The sequence below is a fragment of the Drosophila arizonae genome, chromosome 4 (genome assembly GCF_054131065.1).
Source record: "Drosophila arizonae isolate 15081-1271.41 chromosome 4, UAZ_ARI_1.0, whole genome shotgun sequence".
NCBI classification, from domain to species: domain Eukaryota; kingdom Metazoa; phylum Arthropoda; class Insecta; order Diptera; family Drosophilidae; genus Drosophila; species Drosophila arizonae.
The window spans coordinates 22476442-22490598 of NC_142924.1; the positions used below are offsets into that span (position 1 = coordinate 22476442).

At 41.0% G+C, this 14157-nt stretch overlaps 2 protein-coding genes across 6 annotated transcripts; one reads left to right on the plus strand and one right to left on the minus strand.

Annotated features, from left to right (window-relative positions):
• The first annotated feature begins 69 nt into the window (after positions 1–69).
• LOC108613807 (uncharacterized) lies at positions 70–9957 on the plus strand. Of its 3 annotated transcripts, none has more exons than XM_089468462.1 (5): positions 70–3230; positions 5042–5263; positions 7216–7539; positions 7597–8606; positions 8666–9957. In XM_089468462.1, the coding sequence occupies exons 2-5, from the start codon at positions 5087–5089 to the stop codon at positions 9105–9107; spliced, it is 1953 nt and encodes a 650-aa protein (XP_089324588.1). In that variant the 5' UTR covers positions 70–3230; positions 5042–5086; the 3' UTR covers positions 9108–9957. The 3 variants fall into 3 exon arrangements, with proteins under 3 accessions (XP_089324588.1, XP_017863026.1, XP_089324589.1); XM_018007537.2 differs by having other exon boundaries at positions 70–729; XM_089468463.1 differs by lacking the exon at positions 70–3230 and having other exon boundaries at positions 5226–5353.
• Positions 9675–13956, minus strand: flr (actin-interacting protein 1 flr). 3 transcript variants are annotated; one of them, XM_018007540.2, is made up of 8 exons: positions 13783–13945; positions 13458–13604; positions 12999–13120; positions 12333–12423; positions 11647–11910; positions 10539–11593; positions 10327–10477; positions 9675–10265 (listed from the first exon to the last, which is right to left on the minus strand). In XM_018007540.2, exons 2-8 carry the CDS (start codon positions 13489–13491, stop codon positions 10156–10158), a joined length of 1827 nt encoding a protein of 608 aa, XP_017863029.1. In that variant the 5' UTR covers positions 13492–13604; positions 13783–13945; the 3' UTR covers positions 9675–10155. The 3 variants fall into 3 exon arrangements, with proteins under 3 accessions (XP_017863029.1, XP_089324590.1, XP_089324591.1); XM_089468464.1 differs by having other exon boundaries at positions 13699–13945; XM_089468465.1 differs by lacking the exon at positions 13458–13604 and having other exon boundaries at positions 13783–13956.
• Between the last annotated feature and the right edge of the window lie 201 nt (positions 13957–14157).

Sequence of the window (14157 nt, forward strand, 5' to 3'; positions counted from 1 at the left end):
AGCCGTTGTCAACATAATTCAAATCTCAACAGCAGGTACCAAAATTTATTTTTGTAATAATTTTTGTTTTTTTCCTAATTTCTTTTTTTTTTCTTGGCGGCTGCTTCCACATTTTTATTGCAAATTAATAATGCACACGAATTGCGAGAAATTCGTAAGAGTGTGAGTGTGTGTGTGTGTGTTTGAGTGTATTTTGGTGGGCATGTCAATTGTGTCTCGGGTAGCAGATGGACTACGAGCTGATGCTCATTAATGTGTATTATGAATTAACAAATGTTTTGATTAACTAAATTTTGTAGCAGCCAATTAATTAAACAACAAATTTGTGAGTACAAAACTGCAGCAATTTCTCTTCAGCTGGCTTCGTCGAGCTGCTGCTCCCTGGCTGCTGGCTGCTGGCTGCGTGCTCATTAATTAGAACATGGAACCGACAACGATGCTGTTGATGAGATTGAGATCGTTAGAGGAGCAGAAGCAAAGACAGCCAGAAAATACGACGAAGGCGACGACGACGACGACGGCGAGCGAGAAATCAAATCAACAAAACAAATGGCAACGGCGACAACAACAGCAACAACAACAACAGCAACAACAACATCGAATGGCACACAGCAAAAATTGTCAAGAGATGGACATTCGAAAAATAGAAAATCTCCAACTAAAACCGAAAGAATTGAAACATTTTCGGATATTTTCATTTCAGATGCGAGCAGCAAACGGTTAACAAAGGTGCGCGCTATAGCCAAAAGCTAAATGCTAAAAAGAAAATCAGACTACATTTTAAGAAAGTCTACGCGATGAAAACTCACACGAAAACTGCGAAACAAAGAGAAAAACTCGTGTTATTATGGCATGCAAGGATATAAAAAGGATACATCAATAATAAAAAAAAATAAATAAATAAAAGTAGTAACTGTAAAAGAAACAACAAAAAAATCAAATAATTCATGAAAATGTGTTTGGTGCACAAAAACAATTATTTTTAATATTGAATGAATAATGAATAAAATTATAGTACAACAAAATCATTAAATATTATAATTATATTATTTAAGTGTATCAATAATAATAATAATAATAATAAAACTATATATAGAAATATAAAAAGTTTATCAAGCGCGTGGCAAGCAAATAAAAATATATGTAAATAGCAACAAATAATAGTTAGCCGAATATTAAATACACTCATGGATACTATAATAAAAAAAAAATATATATATATATATATAAAAATAAATAAATACAGATTGCTATTATTATTAATATTTACTCTAGCTTGTGTTATGTGAGAAACAGCTTAACTAATTATTTAATGAGAAAATAGGCATAAAAAAACCGGTCTAAGAAAGGACGGTTGAGAGACCGTCAATATATAAATATATATTTTAAAACAAAACAAATTAACTATTATTAAGAAATAATAGTAGAAAATATGAAAATATAAATAAAAAATATTAAACAACAAATATATTACTAAGAGTAAAATAGAAAATTTAATCAATTCAATTGAACATAAATTTTTAAAATAAATGAATATAAGAACAAATAATAAATTAAAAAATTAAAATTAATAAATTTATAATATTAAAATTATTTATTTTTTTAATTGATCAGATCCAATAAAATAGTTTTTTGATATGTTAATAAGAAACGCAAACAAAGACTGTTAAATCTATTAGATTTGAAAGAAAGTTTATATGAAACGTGCTATTAAAAATCTGCGTAATCAAATAAGACTATATATATATATTTATATATGTATATCCAATGAAAAAGTATACAAAAAAACAAAAACTAATTTAGTTAAATAAATATTTGTCTCTCGCACTCGCAACTAGAGGATTAAGTGGACTGTTTAGTAATCTTTGATAAAGCAGAAGAGAGGCAAATCAAACTACAAAAAATATTTGCAAACATAAAAACTTGTCAAAGGCATTAAATTCGTTTTTATCGTTAATAATAAACACGAGTTTTCGATTAAGTGGAGAAAAACACAAGTGAAAATGCCGACAGTAGAAAATATTCAAAAGAAAAGTGTATGTTTAATAAACCAAATTGGCAAGAGGAAAGTTCGTGTTTGAGTCGATGACAAATTGAGTTCCAGACGAGAAATACCCTTAGGTCCATTTGGACCTAGGCCTATAAATAATCTGCCCGGGTAGTGGCGAAAAAAAAAACCAAAAAGCTGGACTGACTCAACTAAAAAAAAAAAAAATAGATAAAATATATAAAATAACAACATAAAAATCATAGAAAATATTCAACAAACAAAAATTCGTAGACAGAAATTTATGCGCGTCGCTTTTGTTATGGAACAAATGAAAATTAAAACCATGCAGTAAATAAAATATATAAATAATAAATTGAGAGAAGAACGAAATCCTTTTGGTGTTTCTATGGAATGACAACGCGGCGTATGAGCGATGATGTGTAAAATATTACGCATCAACGCGTAGCCAAGTGGAATGGAATGGAATGAAAGGGGTGGGGGGAGCAAGGGGCGAGGAGCAAAGGGTGATGATGAAATCACGAAATCACTTGACAAAGACAGCACTTGGACAACAAATCAAAATAGACAGGCTGGCGAGAGCGTTTAGCACAGTTCTTGTGGCGGCTATTTAAAAATACATACATAAGGCAACTGAAACTAATTTCGGAATATATCAAGTAAAAACTGAGCAAAAAATAAAAGAAGAAGCAACAGCAAAAAAAAAAAAAAAATGCCAAAGAGTTACGGAAAAGACACTTTCTGTGTGAACGAGCGCCAAAAAGGCCATACCCCAGGCCAGGGCGTCCTTCTGCCCCTCCACCCCCATCCACCATCCCCCATCCCCGTCCCTTGTCCGCTTTACGGTTACCCTGGCTCTGGTATTCTTCTGCCTTCGTCGCTCAATAGAAAAATGCTTAGATGCGATTTTCACTCGCTGTGCACATAATGGAATGAAGAAAATTCCGTCTGTCGACAACAACAGCAACAACAACAACAACAACAAATCGCATGCTGGGCACCAAGCAGCTAGCAAAGATGTCGTAGTTGTCACTTTCGGGGCCTCCAATGAGTTGCAGTTTGCGATTCTCACACAGTTTGTATGTAATGCACGCCCGATGCACACACAAAAATAGCCCTCGGACAAAAGTAGTGGGTTACCCATCCAATACCACCACCACCACCACCACCACCACCACCAGCACCACCACCACCAACAATCAACACTCGCAGCCAGCACTAAGTAGTTTTGCATGGCATCTAGTATAACCGCAATGGCTAAACAATGGAAATTGGCAGATTTATAGCACAGCCCAGAAACCCACAGATCTAGACAGAGATAGACATATAGCCAGGCCAGAACGAATCACATAAGAGATCAGAGACCAGGCGACAACAAATCTGAGTGCTATGCAAGCAAATACCCTGTAGTCAGTAGTTGCTTAAGATAAATCACTATACAGCATGGTATATCGATATTTATCGATATTATACAGAGCGTATGTACGAATGTATGTATGCAAGAATATCGTAGGGTCAGTTAATTAATTGATATAAATAATCCCATTCGAAGCCACTGGTTCTATAATAAAAAAATATAACATATTGATTTGAATAAAATGATTGTAGCCCTCAGAGTTACTGTAATTTAGGTATTCTTTGATACAAAGTCTTAAATTTCTGGTAATATAAAAATAAGCATATCGATATTTATCAACTGGCGTCTCCCCTATTAAGTAGACTGGAGCCAGTAATTAGAGAGTACTCATTGCTAATGTAATAATCTTCCACTTCTCATATGAATATAGACATATCGATATATATCGATTCGTATTGAGTCTTTGCAATAGATATTTTTTGGCATAAATTGTCCATTTAATATTCAAAATAAAAATATATGGATATGTATCCAAGAAATATAATATTTATCGACTCTAATATATAACTATATTTATCATTTTGGCATGCATACATTATGTCGGTAGATTTACTCCTGGACTACGGGCAAGCGAAGAGACAGACGGATAGACAGTTTATTTTTGTTGACGCTAATTAGAAGACTACAATAGAATGAGAAATATGTTTATTGTGGTGCCTCCTTCACCCTATTATACTCTTTAGTTACTCAATCTTAATGAGAACAGGGTATTAAAATGACAAAAACAACAAGTTCAGCAAATTAATTTTATTTAAATAAATTTAATTTAATTGCCAGGCAAAGCAAGCGCTAAGCCCCTGCACGCTCAAACATCATCTCATAGCGTCACATCGTTTATGTATATGTGTGTGTGTGTTGCTATTGTTGCTGTTGTTGTTATCTCCTCCTCTTGGCATCTTTTATTGTAATTTAGCTTTGTCAACTGGGTCTCTGGCTATATTCACGAAATAACCTCTAGGCATATATGTAGAAGCCGAATGAGAATCCCACCTTGGAATGCATGCGAGTGCTGGCAGTTCAATTTCTAAGGGAAAACAAAAAGCAGAATATAAAATATCTAGATCGTGTGATCTGACTTACTTGATAGATTCTTAAATTAGTCAATTACTTATTTTTTGCCCCATCCCAAAAGCCCTTTGGCTTCTCTTTCTAGTACTCAAGCGAAACCAATTTCCGTGAATCGATTTAATATTTATGTTACCTTAAACTTTCCGTCTCCTGTCTGCGGTGTCTCTCAGACATAGCCATGTCACATTTGAGACGCACACAGGTTCAACTACATCACAGCTATTCATATCGTGGCTAGGCATACCGTGGCGTATGAGTAATATGCCAAACGCTACGACACAATACGTATACGCCGCGTGCACGCCTCGGGCAGCCGCGAGAGTCGGCATAAAGATCAACGCTCTATAAAGAGCACTCGGGGATCTCTTAGCGAAAGAGTGTGAGAGAAAATGTTCACAAAATATAAACAAATAAAAACGACAGCAAGACAAACAAACAAATTATGAAAAGAAAATAATCGAAACGAAAATTGGGATTGCAAAATGCGCGCGATTTGACAGCGGAAAAAATGCAGCAAATACTAAAAGGATTCTTAACCTATCTTACAGAGCCATTTATGTGAGGGACACACGGGCGCACAATCTTCATGAATTATGGAACATGTAAACCCAACAAATACGAGGCAACAGCAACTGCAACTGCAACTGCAACAGCAACACCAACAACAACAACAACGCCAGCAACAGCAGCTGCAACAGAATCAACTGGAACAACAGCAGCAACACAGCGACAATCAGCAACAATTTTGCCTGCGATGGCATAATCATCAAGTGAGTGGAGGATTAAATGATCATTTATATTTAAATGAAAAATTACATTCGATATTTGATTGCATTCGTGAATAATTAAAAATGAAAATTGTAAGTTTAGTTATTTCACTTATGAACTGTTTTAACTTTAATATACTTGAGCAGTTTTTAGAGATTGAAGAGATTAAAGCATCTATAGTAAATTGACTACGAAATAAGCTGTGAAACAGCGATCGATTATCATTAAGGTTTGCATGACATTTTGTTTAAATATAATATATATACAGGATTTAGATAGGTCTCATAATAACACATGCATACAAAATGTTATACAAACTATTCCAATTATGTTATATGAAAACTATTTTAATATCACTTTATACACACTATTTCCAAAGTGTTATACACAAACGATTTCTATAGTTTAAGAAACACACCCTTTTATGCGTATATACATATCTATATAACAAAGTGTAATTATTTTCTGTTATATGCTATATAACAATTTATTTCTTTTATTTAGCTAGGGTGCTTATATAGTGTTAGACACAAACTATTTCTATGGTATAATCCACATTCTTATAGTATTATACAAAGTATTTTCAAAGTGTTATACTTTATTACAATTCCATAGTTTCACACTAAACATGAAATACTTTGATAATGTAAACAAAGTATTTTGCAACTATTGTACTCACAAATCCAAAGTGTAATACACAAAAGTCATAGTGCAATTCCTATTTTAAATAACTACAATAAGTGTGTAACAGTTTAAAAGTATAAACTTGTTGAATGAATACTAGAGTACTATATAACACTTAAAGCTTTGTATAGCAAGTTGTGTATAACAAATACAATATATTATATTAAAATAATGTGATAGTAATATTATCGAAATAAATATAACTGATTAAATTGATATTTACAAAAGTGTATAATACTCTGTTAATTCTAGTGCATATAATCCATCTTACTGTTATACACAAATGTTATATTAACTGTTCTATAGTGTTACACACATTATTTTCATATAAATCTACGATGTTATCAATCAAAGAGATCCTTTCCGAGCCATATTCCCCAATGTATTCTGCTTTATGATATATCTATGTTATTTATCAAGAATTCCCAAAAGTGATTTTCACTTTGAATTTTCTATCGTCAATTCAGCTTGCTGAATGAACCATACATTAATAATACGTTCCGTTGACTTCAGGTGCCGTTAATTCCGAGCTACTTAGATCATCCTATGATTTATTGGCTCCAATGACCGCTGGCCCCGCATCTTAAATGAATATAAATGTATGTTTTTAATAGACATGGTCAGCATGAGCCAGTTTGTGCGGCGTATTAGCCAAAGGCTTGGCCTCGCTCGTAAAATTGACTGGACATCGTTCAGAAGAGGCGACCAAAGAAATGTCACCCATCTATATATAGGGTAGATAGATACATTGTATATATATACATATCTGTATATATTCTTATTCACACATAGTTTTCCGCATTTCATATATACTGACAATTTCGCTGTTGGAGGGAGCACAGGCAGTCGACCACAAAGCTGTCCAAAATAGCCAAAAGTCAAAAGAAGAAAAAACAACAACAACAAAAAAAAACAAGAAAAATTGTCAAATAAATGAAATGCTCATTGCAATTGCCAAAATCCAAAGAATTTTTACTAGCAACTAAATCTAATTTCGAACGCGACGCAGTTGCAATTAATGCTCAGCTGCCATTAAGTGTCGCCTGCTGCATCTGCTCCAAATGTTTTCCGGGCCCCTAGCCTAGGGCATCGAATCACAATTTTAGCCAGTCAGCCAGCCAAAGAGCCAGCCAGCCAGCCAGGCAGCTGGCCAAATCTACTCTATACTATTTATAAGATTAGCTGACCCAATTGCCCTCGACTACTGCGAGAACTGCAGATTGGCAGCATTTGCAGCTCATGTCTCGATTCCACTGCCTCTCGATTCCAGACCAGCTTGCTGAGCACTCTGCCGGTGCTGCTGGACCAGTCCCAGCTGACGGACGTCACCATTTCGGCGGAGGGGCGTCTGCTGCGCGCCCATCGCGTGGTGCTCAGCGCCTGCAGCAGCTTCTTCATGGAGATCTTCCGCGCACTGGAGGCCAACAATCATCCGGTCATCATCATACCGGGCGCCAGCTTCGGCGCCATAGTCGCGCTGCTCACGTTCATGTACTCGGGCGAGGTGAATGTCTACGAGGAGCAGATACCCATGCTGCTCAATCTGGCCGAGACACTGGGCATCAAGGGACTAGCCGATGTGCACAATAATAATGTAAATATATATCCATACTCCCTGCTGATCCATGCTCATTTTCCTTGCTCCCTTCAGCTACCCAAGACAGCGAAAAGCACGCCGAATGCCAGCATGGAGCCGGCCGGCGTGGACAAGCCACTGGCGTTCGATGCCACTCCGACGCCATCGCCTGCGGCCACGCCCACGGCCACACCCAGAGCCACGCCCACGCCCGCAAGTACGCCCACGCTGGGCATGTCCAATGCCACGCTGCAGGCGCCACTGCTGGCCAATAAGCTGGGCTCGCCCCTGGAGAATTTCTTTCTGAAGTCGCTGCAGTTCTATCCGAATCTCTTGCCGCAGCCCCTGAACTTCTCGCAGACGGCGCTGAACAAGACCACGGAGCTGCTGGCCAAGTACCAGCAGCAGTGCCAGCTCTATCAGAGCAACCTCGAGGAGGAGGAGTGCTACGGCCAGGCCAAACGCCTGAAGACGGGCAGCGGCGGGGCGCCAGGAGGCGTCAGCAATTCACAGAAAGACATCAAGCGCATAGACAAAATCGTGGAGAATCTGAGGACGAGCAGCAGCAGCAGTAAGTCGCCCATGGAGTGCGGTGCTCCGAGCTCGATTGTGGCCACGTCACCAGTGACACTGGCGCCACAGGCCATGTCCCACTTCTCGCCCCAGCTGCCCGTGGTGAAGACGTCGCCCAGCTACAGCAACTCCCTGAATCCCGCCGGCCATCTGTACAGCGGCGCCAAGCTGCCGAGCTATAGTGCCGCTGCCACGCCCACAACGGCACAGCAAGCCGCCCAGTCGCACCTGGCCAGTCCGCCCTACATAACGCCCGAGGATCACGTCAAGCTCCAGCAGCACATCGAGCAGTACGCGGCCTGCCAGCGCGAGGCGGCGGCTGCTGCTGCGGCTGGCCAATTGATCAGCACCAAGTCGGAGCCGAATCTGCTGTCGCTGAGCGCCGAGAAAATGGTGACGCCCAGCAAGCCGCCATCCAACTCCAAGCTCTATGCCACCTGCTTCATCTGCCACAAGCAGCTGAGCAATCAATACAATCTGCGAGTGCATCTGGAGACCCATCAGAATGTGCGGTAAGAGCAGAGCAGCAGAGATTTCAAATCTCCAAAAACTGACTCCGAGTCCCTTTCAGCTATGCCTGCAATGTCTGCTCCCATGTGTCGCGCAGCAAGGATGCCTTGCGCAAGCACGTCAGCTATCGACATCCGGGCGCGCCGTCGCCCTGCGAGAACGAGGCGCGGCGCAAGCGCGTCACCAAGCTGGCAGCTCAATCGATCTCCGCCAGCGCACCGACGGCGACAGCTACCAGCGGCGACATGGCTGCGGGCGAGGTGCCCAACACAGGCTCTGGTTCCGGCTCTGCGCCTGGCTCCGGCTCTGGTCCAGGCTCGCTCTCCGGCAATCCGTATCTCTTTCTACCCAATCAGTTTCAGCTGGCCGCTGCAGCAGCTGCTGTAGCCGTGGCCGAGTCGAATACGGATGTGGCGCACGAGGGGCCCGTGTCCTTGAAGAGTGTAACTCCCGTCGCGCGCAATGGGGAGGCAGGCAGCGAGACGGACACGACAACCATCTGAAGCAGCGCACTATATGCTTCCCCGCACACACACGCATGCACACACACGCACATACACACGCTCACAAACACGCTCTCACTTGAAATTAACCCCACCGTCTTAGACCCGGCTGTGATACTTAGCACAATTCGTCGATTTAATTTGAATTTATTCTCTCGTTAATTTTAGCGCCATTTGTTAGAGTTTCGCTTGCACTTATCGATAGGCGAGTACGCTTCGATAGGTCTGCAAGTGGTGGCATCACTGTCACAGTTTGAGGGTGACACGCGCTAACAGTTTGGGTAGCACTGAGTGCAGGCATTCCAAACTGTTTGCGCGAGATCAGAAACTGTAATATCGCGAGGCTTTCTTTTACCTTCTACAAAGACCAAACACACACACACACTGACACACATACACACGCCTACACATTCTAATAAATTAAGAGCACTTTTTATAAATATTATAATTATATATACCAAGAAAACACGCACACACACATGCACACAAAAAGACAAGGTGAAGACCTACAAAAAACCAAAAAGCAAAATAAATTTTAAGCCACAAAAAATACACAATATGTTGATGTACTGTTATTTTCATGCAAAAACTAGTTTATTTCATTTCATAATACAATAATTTACGTACGCTGGCGCACTTTATACATATGTTTAAACTGTATTTCAGTTGTATAAGTATCAAAAAATTTGTTTAAAACACATACAAGCATAATGAAGTGGGTTTGGGTTCAAATATTCAAGTACTGTGAACAGAGAAGCTTTATCAATGATATGATTAGCTGGCAAACTTTTGAGCTTAAAATTAGAGGACTAAATGAGTGCATTATATAAATATCTAAATGTAAAAAACACATGCACTTAAATGAAATGAAGCTGATATCGAAGACGATGCCAAAATAGGAACTCGGCGGCAATTACAGGGGATTTTAAATGGATCTCTTGCTCTCCTCCGTTCCCTCTTCCTGGTTAAGTATAAAAATACGCGCTGGCTGCGCTTTTTCTTATTTTTTGTTTTTTCTTTTCGTTGTTCTGTTCTCTTTTGGCATGGTTTAAATAGTTTCGACGTGCCACACTTTGGTGTTGCAATCCTGACCAGTGGAGATCACAGTATTGTTGTCCAGCCACACAAGGCGCGTAATTTGCGATTGGGGATGCGCATCTAAGCGAGGAATAAAATATATTTTATTTTATATAATGCAAAAGAGTTAATATTGGCTTACTCTTGATAATGGTGTGCTTGGCCGGATTGGTCACAGACCAAATAATAATAGTAGTGTCAAGCGAACCGCTGGCTACCAGCAGAGAATTGGGTGACCAGGCCACAGTGTTGACACGCGCATTATGGAAGCCCCATTCCTTGTTGTGAGCCGGCTGCAATAGCAAAAGCGAAGAAGTTAGAGTACAGTTCTATATAGTAATAGCCATCTCTCACCTTATATTCCTCCACTGAGTACAGCACAACCTTGCGATGAGCATCACAGGCAACCAAATACTTTTGATCCGGCGAGTATGCGACATCGGTGACGGCGCCCAGATGCTCTAGTTCAGTCTTCAGCTCCAATGAGCCGTCTTTTAGTGCATAGATATGCAGTTTTTGGTCATCACCGCCGACAGCCACATCCAGAGTTTCAGAGTTTGTGGCTATGGAGCTGGCCTCGTATTTGATGGGCAGCGAGAAGATCTTCTTCTGGCCCTGCACCAGGGTGATGTCCTTAATGCACGCCACAGCGATAATGTTTTCACTACGCAAGATGGCCAAGCCGCGAGGCTGGCAGTTCAACTTGACCACGTAGTCCGTGTAGTTGTTCCCCTCGACGCTGAACTGGCGTAAGCTGTCGTCAATGCCACACGTATAGACGAACTCATCCCAGGCGGCGATGCCGTTTATCTGATTGCCATGACCAGTGCCGGTAACGCGATCGTTAGTGCCGTTACCGGAGTTCCAGTTGGTCACAATGCCGTCATGGCTGCCCGTATAGATAGTGCTGCGATCATCACTCAAGGCCAACACCGTAATTGGCTTATTGTGACCCTTGACCACTCGCAACGGTTTGCTGGGATCGTCCACATTCAAATAGGTAATGATGCCAGAAAGCGAGACGGTTATCAGGTGCTCCCCCTGCCACAGGCACGACACCTGCTGATCATCCACGGTATTGCCCATGACAAACTCGCTGATCAGTTCGCGCGACTCAACCTGCCAGAGACGGCAGGTCTTGTCGCCCGAGCAGGTGAGCAGCTGAGTGCTGTCCGGCTTCCATGCGACCGCATATACGCCACCCTTGTGCGCTGGCGAGCCGAATTCGCCCACGAGATCCGAGCTGGTTGCATCGTACAGAAACACTTTGCCGTCAAAGCCCGCCGAGGCAAAGAACTTGCCATCCGGTGAGTAGCGCACGGCCTGCACAAAGCGCGAATGGTCCTGCTTAGTCATCTTAAACTTGAATGGAGGGCCTTCAAAAACGCCAATCGTGTTATCCTCGCTGCCTGTAATTCCACGGATTAGTCAAGCCGAATATATAATATATAAAATGGCATACCAGTTACAATCCGGAACGGTCTGGTCGGCTTAAAGTCCACCGAGTTGATGGGCTTGGACTGTCCACTGATTTCACCCACGGATGTGCCGGTCTCGGACATGAAGACATGGCCGAACCTCTCACGTCCCTCACCTACAGCGACCATGCGCTGATTGTCCGCAGACCAGCTAATGTCCTTGATGGGTCCTGCGATCGGCTGGAATTCATTCTTCAGCAAATGCTCCTTGTTGACTGTATCCCAAATGCGAATCTTGCCCGAGGCATCTGCGAGGCGATAAGAGAATATCGTGAGTGGACGTCATATTATGCATACATTGATATATTATGTGTAGTATAAAAAAAGCACATTTCTAATCAGTTTTCCAGTAATTCCTGTTAGGTACGTATGTAAAGATAAACGATTGTATGCAAAGCAAGATAACATCGATGGAAAAGCTAGATAACATTTACTTTAATATTCGGCTTTAGCTATATGAATGTATATACATATATTGTATTATAATCGAAAAAAAAAGTGTTCTGCTATGGCTTCTGTGCAATTTCTTTCATTATGTTTCAGTTCTCTTTGCAGGCGATAAGATATACTCCATGTATGTAGTATGGTAATGTTGGATTGACAGCTGACGTGAGTCAGGGCCATATTTGTTGATGGTGATTTTTAAGGCTTCTTGCCAGTTGAGACTTACCGCCGGATGCAATGTAGAAGCCGCTGGGCGAATACTTGGCCACATTGACTGCACACGAGTGTTCCGTGTAGACATCGGCAATCGCTGGGTTCTGGACAGGCGATGATGGTAATCGGAGCGTGACACGAGGCAAATCAAGAAAAGGCGCACAAATAAGAAAATTCAACAAATTAATAAATTCATATTTACAAACAAATTAGTTTGCGATGATGAGAATGGGGGAGAGGAGGAGAAGGAGCAGCAGCAGCCACAGCGGCAGCAAAGCAACATCATAATTATGTTGCGTGGGCAGTGGAACAAGAGACAGATAAAGAAAGAGAGAAAGGGGGAGCGAAATAGACAGTGTGAGAGCGAAACTTCTGTGTTTGTTTTTGTGAATATAAGCCGTGCCGGCTATATAGCAATATATACACATACATACATACATATAGATATATGGTAAATAAATATAGAACAGCCAACACACGCACACTCGTACTCGCACACACACACACACACATGCAAATAGAATGATCGCTGTCAAGTGGAAAATAACGCTTGAAAATTGCAGCTGCCGTGCGCTGTCCAAAAATAAAACAATATTTTCTTTTCGGAGCAGGCGTCTCATATTTTTGGTGCCCGTCATTCCTACCCAATTCGAGATAATATCAAATGTTATTTTCTTACCTCAATATTTCTGATTATCACCGAATTGCCATTGGTGTACAAAAAGTTCTTGCCCTTGGGATCGGAACCCAAAACAATGGGTTGGCCACGTTGGGTGCGCGGCAGCGACGCATAGATATTTTCTGCAAAAAAAAAAATTATCAAAATTCAAATCGAGTTTGAAAATCAATGTAGAAAATGTGAACTGCCTGAAGATAGAAAGAGAACAGGGTGCGGTCGGCCGGCGGTCGTTTAGCCGGTTTACTGAGGTATGCTTTCACCGGGTCAAGGGCTACTCCCCACTTCCCGCACTTTGTTTATCTAAACACCGCGCTGCGACGACGAATGCGTGAATGCCATTTATGGTCATATCAGAGTGTTTCCGCTGTTTTTACCGTTGCCGGCTGACTCATTTTCAGCGTCGCTGCTGTCAGCTTTCTGAATACTTTTATGGACATTTTTTAAACTAATATAACTCACTGTTTTCGTAGTCGGGTTTTTGTGGTTGCGCCATTTCACTTCTCTTAGTGGTTTAATAGTTCTTATTGGCTCTGTATATATAGCAAATTGTGTTATTTGCACAAAAACACCCGCACTTGCACTGTATGAGACCAGGGATGTCGAACACTGTTGAATACATTCGTTGTTGTTTAGTTTAACAGCGGAAAGTGATTAACATTAGTCTGTAATGTTATTAATAGAATCAAATTGATATATGTACATTTTTTAATCCTTATTATTGTTATGGGCTAGGTGAAAGTTAACTGTTTACGTATTTTATGGGAAATTTGCAGAGATAACTTGCTTTCGAGCTGTTGGCCATCCATTAATAGTCACTAAAATATTATAACATGTCTGTAACGAGTACAGACAGGCCGATTGAAACTATGAAAAAGGGACTGCTAATTTAACAGTCAAATGCTTAGAAATTTATGACGCGGGCTGATCATTGTATGAAAATGAAACTGCTTTGATTGGGCACTGACCAAAGAACACATAGACTAGACATGTAGAGCAACGTTTTTCCACGCCGCAAAATCTGTGTGGCAGGTCCCGGCCAACTTCGTATTCGCTCGGCTTGGTATTGGCTGGCTCGGGTAATGAAAGATAGCACGACGAAATCAGTGCGCTCTAAGCACGCAAACGAAATGGTCATGCATGCGCTTTGCGTTTTTTGTCT